Source organism: Carex rostrata, chromosome 25, assembly GCF_964058835.1.
Source record: "Carex rostrata chromosome 25, lpCarRost1.2, whole genome shotgun sequence".
Lineage (NCBI taxonomy): Eukaryota > Viridiplantae > Streptophyta > Magnoliopsida > Poales > Cyperaceae > Carex > Carex rostrata.
This window is the reverse complement of record NC_135942.1, coordinates 2753967-2768587: the sequence shown is the minus strand read 5'-3', so window position 1 is coordinate 2768587 and position 14621 is coordinate 2753967. Positions and strand designations below refer to the sequence as shown.

General features: G+C 33.5%; 1 protein-coding gene across 1 annotated transcript; it reads left to right on the top strand.

Annotated features, from left to right (window-relative positions):
• Positions 1-11285: 11285 nt before the first annotated feature.
• On the top strand, positions 11286-14266 carry LOC144576263 (2-methyl-6-phytyl-1,4-hydroquinone methyltransferase 2, chloroplastic-like). Its single transcript, XM_078326580.1, has 3 exons — positions 11286-11880; positions 12382-12688; positions 13748-14266. The coding sequence occupies exons 1-3, from the start codon at positions 11486-11488 to the stop codon at positions 13901-13903; spliced, it is 858 nt and encodes a 285-aa protein (XP_078182706.1). The 5' UTR covers positions 11286-11485; the 3' UTR covers positions 13904-14266.
• The last annotated feature ends 355 nt before the right edge of the window (positions 14267-14621 follow it).

Below are 14621 nucleotides of genomic sequence, written 5' to 3'. Positions count from 1 at the left end.
AATATATTGATTGTCTATTTTCTTATTTGATCACTTTAATTGACAATCATATATAACAGTAAACAATGCATAATTAGATTACATATATGCTCAATGTTGGCATTAAATCCAACGAGGTTGACAATAAATCCAACAATCTCCCACTTGAGCAATATGTTATGACTTTTTAATTATGCATTGTGTTCCTTATGTGCGCACATTTCTTTACTGCCTTCCTTATATATTCCCAAACCAACTCGGTCCATCAACTATATCAGCAAAGGACTAAAATGGCATTCGTCGCATTTATTCGTAACTAAACCCTCAATAATCACATCACTAATACATCTGAATGATATGAATCATGATGTGGATGTGTAGCATAGAAATTACATGCAATTGTGATCTTACATTTATATTTCTAACTTGGTCTCCTACTTAAATCTTGAAACTAAATTTCATAAATTAACTGAATATTCAAACATCCACGAGAAACAAAATGTTGAAACTTCATAATATATATAACACTTGTTACATGTCACAAGTTACATATCCAAAATTACAATGAAAAATAGAACATTAAATTTCAAATAACAGATTCCCGTTAAAACTGAATATTCTCAATAGAGATTACACCCATATGAGCAACATGCTCTTGAAACTTAGCCGGTGTCAATCTCTTAGTAAGAGGATATTCTAATATAGAGTCTGTTCCTGCATGTTCTATTTTCAATTCATAATTCTGTACTCTTTCCTTTACTTTACTTTACTTTAGCATTGTTCTATTAACTGAATAATATTTTGGGTATTTGTTGAGACTAGATTTATCTCCTTTCTCTATTGAGATTTATTTTCTGATTTACTGTTTTTACTTATCATACTTAAGGATAACCTTGGGATAAATTTAGAATATTTTTGGATTTTATCCCTTAGTATTTCAATCCCTAGGCTAAAATGATGCGTCACTAAAATCTTACAACTCTGAATTCTTTATCAGAAAGTTCTTAGTTACTTGCAACATATTTATATCAATATTGGCAAGCAATATGAGATCCACATATAAAATCAGAAATACAAACTCACTCCCATAGAACTTAAGGTATACAAATTCATTCAATAAATTTATTTCAAAACCAAACGAGATAATCTCACTATAATTTTGCAATACCATTGTTGATACACTTTCTTTAGTTCATAAATGGATTTCTTAAGTTTGCACACTATAGACTTTGCGTCTCTTGACACATAGATTTCTAGTTGCACCATATAGATTGTTTCAATAATTTCACCATTTAGAAACCCTGTCTTAATATCCATCTACTAAACCTCTAAATTAAAATGCGTAACCAATGCTAATATGATCTTTACAGATACTTTCAAAAATAGAGTATTGATAATTCAAATAACATATCAATCAATATGCCTTCCTTTGGGCCGGTAATATTGATTATATATAAACATAATAATCATTATTATACTCTATGTGCACATAATTTTAACAATCATTAACTTTCCTTTGGGCCGGTTAATGCTTGCATTAATTAAATAAAATCAAATAGAAAATCTCTTAAATCTTTGACGACAAGACGAGCTTTATATTACTCATCATTACTAATGAGTTTCGCATCTTTAGATAATGGGGGTAATTTCCTAATGTCATTGTCAGTGAATGATTATATTTATTTATTAGCACTTCTGAATTTTCTTGAGGATTTCCAGCATTGTTTGGCCTACAACAACATCTTCCAAAACTTCATGCAGCCCTGAATGGCTTTTTATTTTATGTTGTTTTCATCTTGTTGAGTTTGAGTTTCAATAATGATTTCGTCTGTACAGTTATTTTATGTTGTTTCATCTTGTTGAGTTTGAGTTTCAATAATGATTTCGTCTGTACAGGTGTTTTGAGTAAAACTCAGATCTATATCCACAAAACTCGCAATACCTAATGGAATATTTGCATATTCCTATTCGAAATCAATTATTTTCTCACCCTCCACAAACTCAACATCCTCCAAAAATTTTACATTTTTTTTTGTCTCTACGTTATGTTCTGTAGGATTATAAAATTTATACCCCTTTCAGCGCTCATTAATGCCTCTTCATGAACCTCTTCATTATCATAAGACACATGCGATTAAACTTGTTCCAATTTTCCTTTTCCTTCTTTTGATGGGAAGTACTTGTATCCGTAATAGTGGGACAAGTTTCTCTAAACGCAAGATCCAGTTCTATGACACCGAGAACTATTACTATGTTCTCATGTCAAAACTTGAAGTTGTTTCCATTCAACATAAAAAAAATGTTGTTTAAGCCTTTAACAATGCTAATTGAAAAATCGTGAACTAAAAATTACAAAGAACAACACGAATAAAAAATCTGAATTTATAAATTACATGCAAATAAAGGCCCAACTTGCTCAAAATATATGAGATGATTTTCCCTTTTGTTACTATACACACAAATTTCACAACCAGGTAAGTTCCCAGGTAAGTCAGGGATCCCTAAAGATACACTTCGTATTTCGACTTACCTAGACAGAACTTTCCTCGACATTATTACATTCATAGTATCATAACTTATCTTAATAAATCATCACATTTTATGAGCTTAAAAAACCATCTTAAAAAAACAAAGTATCGGTTTCCATTAAGCGGCTACCTTTGGGTAACGGGTCAATTTCTTATGATACTTTGGTGCAATAATAAAGTATTGATAACCTAGAACATACTGAATAACATGCCTTCCTTTGGACCGACAATGTTGACATATGTGTAAAAAATTTTATCATCACTATACTTTATTATTACTCACTTGCACAAATAATTTTTGTAGTCATTACCTTCCTTTGGGCTGATAATAATTACATCCATTAATTGCACTTAACTTCCTTCATAAAATGCATTTGAATTAACCTCATCAAAAGAGGTACCTTTGGGTACAATTAGGAATCAATTAATTCAAATCCAAATTACATATCTCTTTGCCTTTAAAAGAACAATAATTTACACCCTAATTATATAATCTAAATGTGCAATTAAACTAACGCAAAGGACAAATTTAATTGCTTTACAATAATTTGCAATTTTGAAATTTGGCTTATCTCAATAATCAAATTAAATATTCCATACTCTGTTGTGGTCTAAAAATAGCAGCGGAATACCAAAATAATTTGCAAACAAGCGATATGGACTTATACCAATGGATATGAACCAATTAAAACAAGATAATATTTCAAAGCATAATAACGTTCAAGCCTTGATCCATTAATTCTAAATTTCTAAATTTCTCAAATCTTGACCAACACACAACAGAGTGCTCTTTCAACCATTGACCATTAATTGAAATTATATTTGGAGTCAAATCAGAAGAGTATGCAATTTCCAAAAATTCAAATACAAATGGCCAAATCAAAACAGAATAGCAATTTTGGACAGAATAGCAATTATTCATGGAGGCAATTCAAGGCAATTGAAAAATCAACAATCAATTTCTTATTCTCTAAATCAATTCTAAATAAATAATCCAAATTGACATAGGAGTGGCTCTGATACCACTTGTTGGAACCTTATTGTTACACATAAACAGTTCAATTCAATGTGTCATTATTAATCTACCTATGCCAAAATGGCTATCATGCAAAATTCATCAATTCTTAGGGAGCAGACGCAATACCTAACTCCATTAGCGTGTTTATAGAAAGCTTCTCTCAAAAGCGGTTGATGAACTCGTAAGACAGCGGCAAGAAAAACTTCGAGCCGATGTAGAGGTTGAAGCGTCAGCGGCCTTCTTAGTGGTAGGATAAAGCCTTCCAAAGCTACAAGACGGCCCTTGTGAGATCGTGTTCACAATTTCTTAATGATTTCACCTCTTTATTCTTTAATGGGGAGAAGTAGAGAATGCCACAGAATTGACTAGATGACGGCTAGAAAATTCTGCAACTTTTCGTATATTCTTGTGCTTTGGGGACCAACCTATTTATAGAGATGTAGAGTCGGCATATTGCCAAACCCTAACCCTAACCCTAAACCAATTTTCTGCTACATGCCAACTTAAAAAACGTGCAACTGCATCAAAATCCGTGCAGCAGCTGAAAATTTGGTTTCCTTAATTGCAAATTTCAGAATCAATCCATCAATGATTTGATATTTGCCTAAATTGTTCTACACATTTGTGGACCACATCCTAATGAATATATTGATTGTCTATTTTCTTATTTGATCACTTTAATTGACAATCATATATAACAGTAAATAATACATAATTAGATTACATATATGCTCAATGTTGGCATTAAATCTAACGAGGTTGACAATAAATCCAACATTACACAATTATAAAAAAAAAAAAAAAAAAACACCTGCAGAGATGTATTTGCTTAGTGTTTGTGATGTGCTTCTGATAAAACAGTGCAATTTTGAGAACAATAATTTGATTTTTAAGTGCAGATTTAATTTTCTCTCTCGTCATACTCGATTTACTTTTTTTTTTATATAGATATAGTAGAAATTTAATAAAATCTTGTATCAAATATGTAAAAGGAAACTATTACATGTTATTGAAAGAGAACGAAAGAAAAATTTAGCTAATTATATATCCTTCTATAAATTTATACTTCGACATGTGGTCAGCTTTGCAAAAGATTAATAAGGAAGAATATCATGCATAGTAAGGAGCGAATCCAATTAAATCTTGCTGATGATTTACCATATTTTGCAAACTTCTATAATAGCTAATTTGTATTATTATAAATAGATACATAGGTTGGAAAAAGGACAAACTAGACTTATTTCCTTCTGTCTTAGTGTGATTCGTCTAAGTCTTGCATGAGAGTCCCTCCCCTGTTTGGGTGAAAGTTGAGTAAATCTTGTTTTGATTAATTGGCTCCTACAAATATCTTGTATCATTTGCTATTTTATTAATATATTTTTGACAACCTCGTTTGCTGTATTTTCCGTTCTCAACATGATATTCAAATTCGAACCCTTCCGTATTAAAAATAAACGATATAATATATCAAAATTCATGATTATTTGTGTAGAATTTAATCATGAATTTTATTTTGTGGAATTTGTTTCCAATTTTGTGGTCTTGTACCAATTAACATATCATTGACATGTTAATTGGTCAATTTTATATTAAATTAATTGGTATCTTTGTCCAGATAATTATTTTCCAATTTTTTAAGATACAACAAACGTTTAAAAATTAAATAACATAAAATAAAAACTAACTACAAAAGAACTAAAGATCTAGATTCAATTGGCTAATTAGACACCTTAATGATAATGCAAAAATTCGCAAGAATTTTCATATTATCCCCCGCAACGGCGCAAGAATTAATGCATTAATATATAGAGCGGAGTAGGTCTGATAGATATCAAACTTATTTTTGGGTTTGATGGGCTCCAAATCCGTCCAATCCGCTTTATTATGCGTATGCTCCATTTTAATATTTATGTGCTTGCTTCAATATTCGGGAGCATAGATCACACAGTGGATTGGACGGACTTGGAGTCCATCAAATCCAAAGTAGCTAGGTATGATGCCCATCGGACCTACTATGATCTAATTAATCAAAAAAAAATGTCCCCGTAGCAATTTCATGAATTCAACAATACATACAAACAAATCGTAATCAAATATCTCGATGCCGGGCGGAATCAAATTTGAAAGGCCTTGTTTTCATGATAATTAACTAGTGATCCGGCAAGTCAAATTTTTTTTCCACACAAATTTGGAATGTAATTAATAAGATATTATCATGTTCACCTAAGACTTCAATTATAATGCTGAATTTTCCATAATGAAACCTACTATTAAGTATCCGACAGCCGCATAATAATTTTAAGTGATTGCACCACTTTGACTAATGTTACACATGAAAATTACATCTTCTTGAAGCTTTGATTAGTAAAAGATCCAGTAGGAAAATATAGTTATAATTTCATTACTTGATAATGACATTTAATAATGTGAAGTCTCGTTTGATTTAGACCATATTATTGTTTAGTTTTATAATAAAATATTGTATGAGAAAGAACAACAACTTCAAAATTATTATAAAATAGGATTTATCTAGATGGATGTTCATTCTGTAACTTTCAATTTTAATCTTCAATTCATTGCCCCAATACTCAACCACTATGGACATTCATTTTCTCCTTTATCACTGTAACGTCTCTTTCTCCTTTATGGGCATTCATTAGTTTTTACAATTTGCAAAAATAACAAAAACGAAATGAAGCATATAGCGATCATCTGGCTGTGATGAAACGTATAATACAGCCCCTGACCGGGACAAAATTCAAGGTTGTCAAAACTAGGTTTCATCATAGCTGGAATGTGGATGGTACTTTCCATCACAGCGCATTTCCGGAACTTCCTTTCGGTTTGCTACTTCTGAAATTTTTGGACAATAATGATATTCATTTTATTTTGTTCTAATGGTATGAATAAAAAGTTGGTTCTTTCGGGGCCAAATTTGAAAGTTGCTTGAATTAAACAATAGGGGAGGGTCAAACTGAAAGTTGGGTTGAGACAACAAACTACCCCACCCCTCTCTCCATTCACAAATGACCACATAATATAAACAAAATTGCATAACACATATAAACAAAATATTCAACTGAATTAACAACAAACAAACATTGTATTTCATGTAAATAGTTTAGAAGTTGGCTAAGAAAAATGCACACTATTCTTGTGTTATTACATGAAGTTGTGTCGGTGTATATGACTTTTTCGGTAACAACACTGCATGCATACAAATTAAGAAGTTAATTTTATCTAAGTTATATGAAAAATGAATTGAGTTCAATTATAAAATACATACATGTGAAAAAAATATCAAATTGTGTAGTGACTAGATCGAACATTTAATTTGCTTCATGATGTAAAATTCATACATCTTACCACCAACTTGCAAAAATAATGTACAATTTGCTTCATGATGTAAATTGCGTAGGACTTTGAAATGTGCAATTTAAGAAAAAAATAATAATAATTGTCAAAATTATTAGAATAATATAACAAAGAACAAGAACACAATCACTCCCATGAATCTCCCTTCCCTCCCTTTGTTTATTTCAATCAAATATATTTTGTTTTCTTACATGTTTTTTTCAGAGAGACCAAGAGCCGAAATATATGCTAGCCCCTGCGCCTCTAGCTGGATACAAATCTCTTCCTTCCTTTTTTTTCATTCTTTCTATTCTAACAATATATTTTTTCATACAAACAACTAAGAAACAAATCAACTAACAAAGAAGGAAAATATAATTTAATTATTGCTTGTTTTCCTTCTTCATTTTCTTCTGGATCAAATGTGAACCTTGTTATACGTATTAGCTTGTAACTTCAACACCCTCCTTCAAGCTCATACGTAGATATCTGTCATACCGAGTTTAGATAGAGATTCATCGAATGCCCTGCTTGATATCGCCTTTGTGAGCATATCTGCCAACTGTTCGTGTGATCTCACAAATGGCATTGAAATAATCTTCGAGTCCAATTTCTCTTTGATGAAATGCCTATCCACTTCAATATGCTTTGTTCTGTCATGCTGCACTGGATTATGAGATATATCTATAGCAGCTTTATTATGACAAAAAAGTTTCATTTCAGCACAAGGTTCAAAGCCTAATTCTGATAGTAGTTTTCTCAACCACAACAGTTCACAAATACCTTTCACCATTCCTCGAAATTCAGCCTCAGCACTGGAGAGTGTCACTACATTTTGTTTTTTACTCTTCCAGGTTACCAAGTTTCCACCTACAAAGGTGAAATATCCAACGGTAGATCTTCTGTCAACCACACATCCAGCCCAGTCAGCATCACAGTAACCGGTTATATTCATGTGTTGGTTTTTTCGAAAAGTTATTCCTCTTCCAGGTGCATCCTTCAGATACCTCAGGATTCTTACTACTGCCTCCATGTGCTCTTTGCTTGGAGAATGCATAAATCGACTAACAACACTCACTGCATAAGCTATGTCAGGTCTAGTATGAGACAAATAAATTAATTTTCCAACCAATTTTTGATACCTTTCCTTATTTTCGGATTTTCCATCTGGGTCTATGTCCAGTTTCAAATTTTGAACCATGGGTGTATCGGCTGGTTTACAATCTATCATCCCAACTTCAGTCAGAAGATCAAGTATGTATTTTCTTTGAGAGAGAAATATACCTTCTTTGTTACGTGATACTTCTATTCCAAGAAAATATTTCAAACCACCCAAATTTTTCATTTCAAATTCTTTTGACAATCTAGCTTCTAATTCTTTTATCTCCATATGACCATCTCCTGTAATAATCATATCATCAACACAAATTATTAACACAGATATCTTACCTCGACATTTCTTAAAGAACATCGTGTGGTCAGATTCACTCTAGGTGTACCCATAACCTTTCATTGCCTGACAAAATCGACCGAACCATGCTCTTGGTGATTGTTTCAACCCATAGAGTGCTCTCTCCAACTTACATACTTTCGTAGTTGTTTCCGGGTACCAATATCCAGGTGGGATATCCATGTAAATCTCCTCCTTCAGATCACCATGCAAGAATGCATTTTTAACATCAAATTGATGTAGTGGCCAGTCTAGATTTGCTGCAAGAGATAATAGAACTCTGACAGAATTTAGTTTTGCAACAGGTGAGAATGTTTCCTGAAAATCAACACCATACGTTTGTGTATATCCTTTTGCAACTAATCTTGCTTTGTATCTCTCAATTTTTCCCTCTGCATTGTATTTTATATTATATACCCATTTGCACCCGACTGTTTTCTTCCCTTTTGGTAATGTTACTAATTTCCAAGTACCATTATTCTCTAATGCATCAATTTCTTCTTTCATTGCTTTTACCCAATTATGGTCTTTTAACGCTTCTTCTATTTTTTCTGGTACATTTACCGAAGATATTTGCTTCACAAAGGCTTTCAAAGGTTCTGACAATTTTTCAGTGGTTGTATAATCAGCAATGAGATATCTTACTTCCTCACTTGTTCCATCTTATGTAACGTACCGTTTTGGTGGTTTTCCTCGGTTATTTCTAGATGGTAATTTATAAAGAGTGTTAGGAGCACTTACCTCTGGAATATCCTCAGGAGATCTTGGCCCATGTGATACTTGGTCGGATTGTATTACTGCATCATTTAGCTCTGTCCAGAAATTCGGTTCAGTTTGGATGACCCGTATTGGGTCAGGTTGGATGACCCGAATTGGATCTGTTTGGATGACCCGAGTTGGGTCATGTGTCACACCCCGCGGCCACGGGTCGTAACAGTCCCCCGCCGTAAGCATACAACGTCGTGTATGCTTACAAGGCAATTACACAGTTCAAACACAACAACAAGCAATAGAAACAAGTTTCTAATATAAAATCAGAGTACACAGTCTGGACAGTAAATAATACAACAAAAGTATCACATCCAGATACCAACCATGAGGCCTACCCTAAATCTATATAACAAAATATATCTAGGGTTATCAAGTGGTAAGCTACTAAGGCCTACTACTCTCGTGCCTCTCCGGAATCAGTCGCACCAGTACCTGTAAAGTAACCCAAGGGGTGGGGGTGAGAATAAATTCCCAGTGCGAAATTTGCCACAGTTTAGATTATTGGACTTGCAATCAAACTCTATATTCAACAATGAAACCCAAACCACAACAGTTCAAACAGATATATATATTCATAAATAACAGAATGCCAATGCTCGACAACAATTAATCAAATGAATCACAGTTTACGGAATTTCCAAGATAAATTTCAAACACAACAGATATTTTGGCTTAACTCAATTCATTAGGGCTTGTAGCAATTACAGATGTTCTTTCGAGCTGGACCCTTTATCAAACCCACATCTGTAGGGTTACTGACACCTACAGATGGCCAACCGAGCTGGACCCTTTATCTGACACCCATCTGCAATTGCTTGGCTTAACAGTTATTAAGGTCTGGTTCAAGTCACATAAAGAAAATTCTCTTGAGATGTCGTTTCCAATATTCGCAATATTCAATTGACCTTCCAAATGCATTAACTCGTAGGAGAATGCCACCGAGCCATAGACGTTACACACTAGTCACCCACGATTCCAATTCACACATCATAACATAATCACCCTCCCTCATCCCAACCGGTACTGGGAAACATTGAGGGCCGTTCACCTAAGGCCATTTAGGATCCTCGGAATCAAAGCCAGCATACAGCCCGACTTTGCAAATTCATTGGATCCAAGTGCTTAACTTCGTAAATCCATTCACATACATATCCAATCGTGGTGACTTTCAATCAAATCAGATCATAATAGATCGACACAACCTATATATACTAGAGGAGGAGAGACAATTAGAGAATCAGTGCTCCGGCGCATCGAATGAAATCCTTCGTTTTGAGTCTTTCTTCACTTAGTTTTGGCCTCATACCTCGCATCTGATGGACGGAATTGTGTCAGAATACTTTATACGGCTTCTACTAAAAAATAGTGTTTGGAAACTGAGGAAACTTATATATGGTTTGTTTATGAAAGACTGTGTTTGAAAGTAGTACAACTGTACACTGTTCATTAATAATAAACCGTGGACAAATACAGGTGACTTTAGTACACGTATTCTTTTTTTTTTTAAATACTGTGTATGTATGGTTGAGCTTCTTTTCGCGTGAGCGCCTCCTCCCATTACATATTGTTTATAGAGAAAAGGTAACGTCCCCCGGGCTACAGTCCCCCGAAAATCTTCATGTATGAAAGCCTTCCGTTTTTAGATTAGTTCTGACGCGTTTTTAACTGCCACAACTGTCATAATTTCAAGTACAATATGTATGTTTATAGGATAATATGTGTATGTTCACAGGATAATATGTGTATGTTTACAGGATAATATGTTTATGTTCACAGGATACTATGTGTATGTTTATAGGATAATATGTGTATGTTTATAGGATAATATGTGTATGTTCATAGAAGGTGGTCCCCAACAGCTGTCACACGTTTTCAATAGTTGTCACGCGTTTTCAACAGCTTTCACGTGTTTTTATGTTGACAGGATTTGTTGAATTAGTTTATAGAATTTAGTATTGATGTTTACAGGATTTAGTATTGATGTTTACAGAATTAGTTGAAAATATCCGGAGATTTTTGGAGAACTAAAGTTGGGGGACTGTTAGCTGCTTTCTTGTTTATATGGAATTTTTTGGCACACATGTATGATATGTTGTGTATGTTTAACGTTTATGTAGTAGTGTCCCTCTCATCCCCCTCTTTAAATATTTGATTAATTAATTTCTGAATCACACTATAAATTGTAATCTTCTCCCAACAAACGAGGTAGAAATTAAGAGACCAAACTCATAGGATTCTCTAAATTGTAGAGCTAGCCACGATTCAAAGTATTATATGCTCCATGGCCCCTGAAACCTGACATTCACAAAGGCAATATCTCAAACAAACCCCAAATTTTTCTCTTCACGCCACAATATAAACTTCGCTATCAAAAGAGCACCTAAGATGGTGGGACCTAGGTCACGGCCCGCCTCACAGCCTCGGTTCATACAGCACAAGAAGGAAGCTTTATGGTTCTACGGCCTTATCTCCATAGCATATGACCATGTCCTTAACCCTCCCCACTGGAACAAAGACATGAGAGATGGGGCATTGGAGCCGGCTGATTTGAATAACCCGAGATTGAAAGTTGTGGATGTAGGAGGTGGTACCGGGTTTGCCACTTTGGGAATCATTAAGCACATAGACCCGGAAAATGTGACGCTCCTGGACCAGTCACCACATCAGCTGGCCAAGGCCAGGGCAAAGGAGGCCTTGAAGGATTGCACCATAATGGAAGGAGATGCCGAGGATTTACCTTTTCCGGCTGATTCATTTGACCGCTATATTTCAGCTGGAAGGTTGATTTTGTTTCTTTATATATTCCCTCTCTTTTTTTTAGTTTCTTTCAAGCTATGCTAGTTTATGTTTATGAAATTTTTGCAGGATTGCAGATAGCCAAGGCTATATAAAAGTTAGTTTTTTTATATTATATTTGTTGAGAACTTGGCGGGATGAAAGCCGTATTATATATATAAGAAACGGATGTATTGGTCAAGATAATATGTAATTAATTGCTAGGTGATAATGACACTGGGTAGGGAGATATAGTCTGCTTAAAATTGAGTTGATATTTCTATTTTTTGCCTATTAATGGATTTATACATGATCAGGTCAGTTTCATTTATTGCAAATTTGGTACGGATGAGATATGTACTGGTGATAACTAGGACGGCTTAATTAATTATACCATCACTATCAGAACTGAATGCTTTGTGTTTAATTAGTATCAGCACAATACAAAACTTTCACATCTAACATGTGCTTGTTATCACCCTCTTCTTTGTTGTTCTTTTGCGCAGCATTGAGTACTGGCCGGACCCACAGAGGGGAATAAGAGAAGCCTACCGAGTGCTAAAACCCGATGGAATTGCATGCATCATAGGACCTGTTTACCCAACTTTCTGGCTCTCACGGTTCTTCGCTAACATGTGGATGCTGTTCCCAAAGGAGGAAGAGTATATCGAGTGGTTCACGAAGGCAGGTTTCAAGGATGTCAAGGTTAAGCGCATCGGCCCCAAGTGGTACCGTGGGGTCCGTCGCTATGGCCTCATAATTGGCTGTTCTGTTACTGGCGTCAAGAAAGAGTCTGGCGACTCCCCTCTTCAGGTGAGAAAAGTGTAGGTCCGATGCACACCGGAGCCGTCCGATGCATTTTAAGATTTGTGGCCCCGCTATGAGATTCGTGCAAACGAATTTAAAGCACACCGGACGGCTCCGGTACCCATTGGACCTACTCTGCAATCTCTATTGGTGCTCTATCATATGTTTTCTTATACTGTTTTTTTGTCTAATATATATTAATTGTTCCCAAAAGTATCATTTACCTACCTCAAGAAATTGAAACTAGTCTTGTGATATTTAAGAAAACAAAACCATCTGTGCTACCCAATCTTTTAAGTTTGAATCAGTAAATTTGGTATTTAGCCGGTTGTTAGGTTTAAGGTTTAGTTTTCTATTTAAATATGAATTCAGATTATCTTAATATGGTAACTAAATCCGCATGGAAATTGAGAATCAAAATAATAAAAAAAATGTATGTTTAATATTCTTAATAAAGGTTAAGATGGATTTAGAGTTTGAATCCGCATGGAAATTTAATTAGTACTTACGAATATGGTAAAATATATATTTGTGCATGGAAAAGAGAAAAACTCAATGAAAAAACATTGTAATTGGAGTTAGGTACACCTTTATGGTGATATGATTTGAAAAAATCAAATCAAATGCACTGTGAATTGAGATACTATTACATATATATATATTTTCCGTATAGAATCCTTAGCATATGGATTAAATTAATTACGGTTAAACTAAATTCACAAAGAAAATTGAAAATCGAAATAAGATAATTATATATTTGATTTTCATTGCATTAAGATCGATGAATTAATTTAGCTTTGTGTTAACCGTAATTTTGACATTTGGATATAACTTTTTCAAATAAAACATGTTAAGGTGATATATATTTTAAAATGAATTTATTTCATCAACATCTCGCCAATGCTAAATCAGCAATTATGTAGTTGAGATTTTGTTCCTGAAGAGAGCTTTACCAGGCTTGTGATATGAAGGCTTTTTCAGTGCCTGATTTTTCAGCTCTTTTGTATTTTTTCAATGTATTCATTACTTGATTTGTCTCATTTTAATATATTTATGTATGTCCAGCTTGGGCCGAAAGAAGAGGATTTGTCGAAGCCGGTAAATCCATTTGCATTCATAATGCGATTCATTTTGGGCACAATTGCTGCACAATACTTTGGTTTGGTACCCATTTACATGTGGATCAAAGACAAAATTGTCCCAAGAGGCCGGCCCATATAAACAACGAATGAAGACGCTGTGAATCGAGCTGCATATGAAATTATGAACTGAACTAAAACCCTCAAAATAATAATAATAATAATAATAATAATAATAATGGGGATGATTATGCTGTTCTGTTGTTTATATTCTATTGGTATTTGTTTTAAGAGAGCAATCTGGTTAGATTCCCTGTCTTTTTTTTTTCTCTTTTTTTTTCAAAGACGGGGTTTACTCTTGTATCTTGGTCACTGGTCAAGTGGTCAGTACTTAGTTTGTGATGTTGGGTGTATCAATTTCGTTGTTATTAAATCTAGAAGAATTGTAGAACTCCTGGTTATTTGTACAAATTATATCTTAATGAATTAAGATGAACTGCTGCTACTTTTGTAGAATTCTCTGGATGGCTAATTTTTTTTTCTCATGTAAGTAATTAAATTAATGCGCAAGAAAGCATTATTATAGAAGTTGTTTTTCTTCTAAGTTCTATTTGTAAAATAAAATATAATTTAAAAGTTACTTTTTTTAATTATATGGTTTTCTTTCCATAAAAAGTTATGTTTATAAAATAAATTAATATTTATTTGTATTTGGTCACATAATCACATCTTTAATTTTTATAAAAAATACAACAGAAGTAAAATATTTTATTGTATTACTAATTAAAATCAATCAAACTTTCTAAATCTTTACTCATAATTTAATACAATCAAACATAAACTTCTTAACATAAATCAAA

Coding starts and splice junctions, on each gene's coding strand:
- LOC144576263 (XM_078326580.1), top strand. CDS start 11,486: ATGGTGGGACCTAGGTCACGGCCCGCCTCACAGCCTCGGTTCATACAG. Junction 11,881..12,381: donor CGCTATATTTCAGCTGGAAG/GTTGATTTTGTT, acceptor TCTTTTGCGCAG/CATTGAGTACTGGCCGGACC. Junction 12,689..13,747: donor CTGGCGACTCCCCTCTTCAG/GTGAGAAAAGTG, acceptor ATGTATGTCCAG/CTTGGGCCGAAAGAAGAGGA.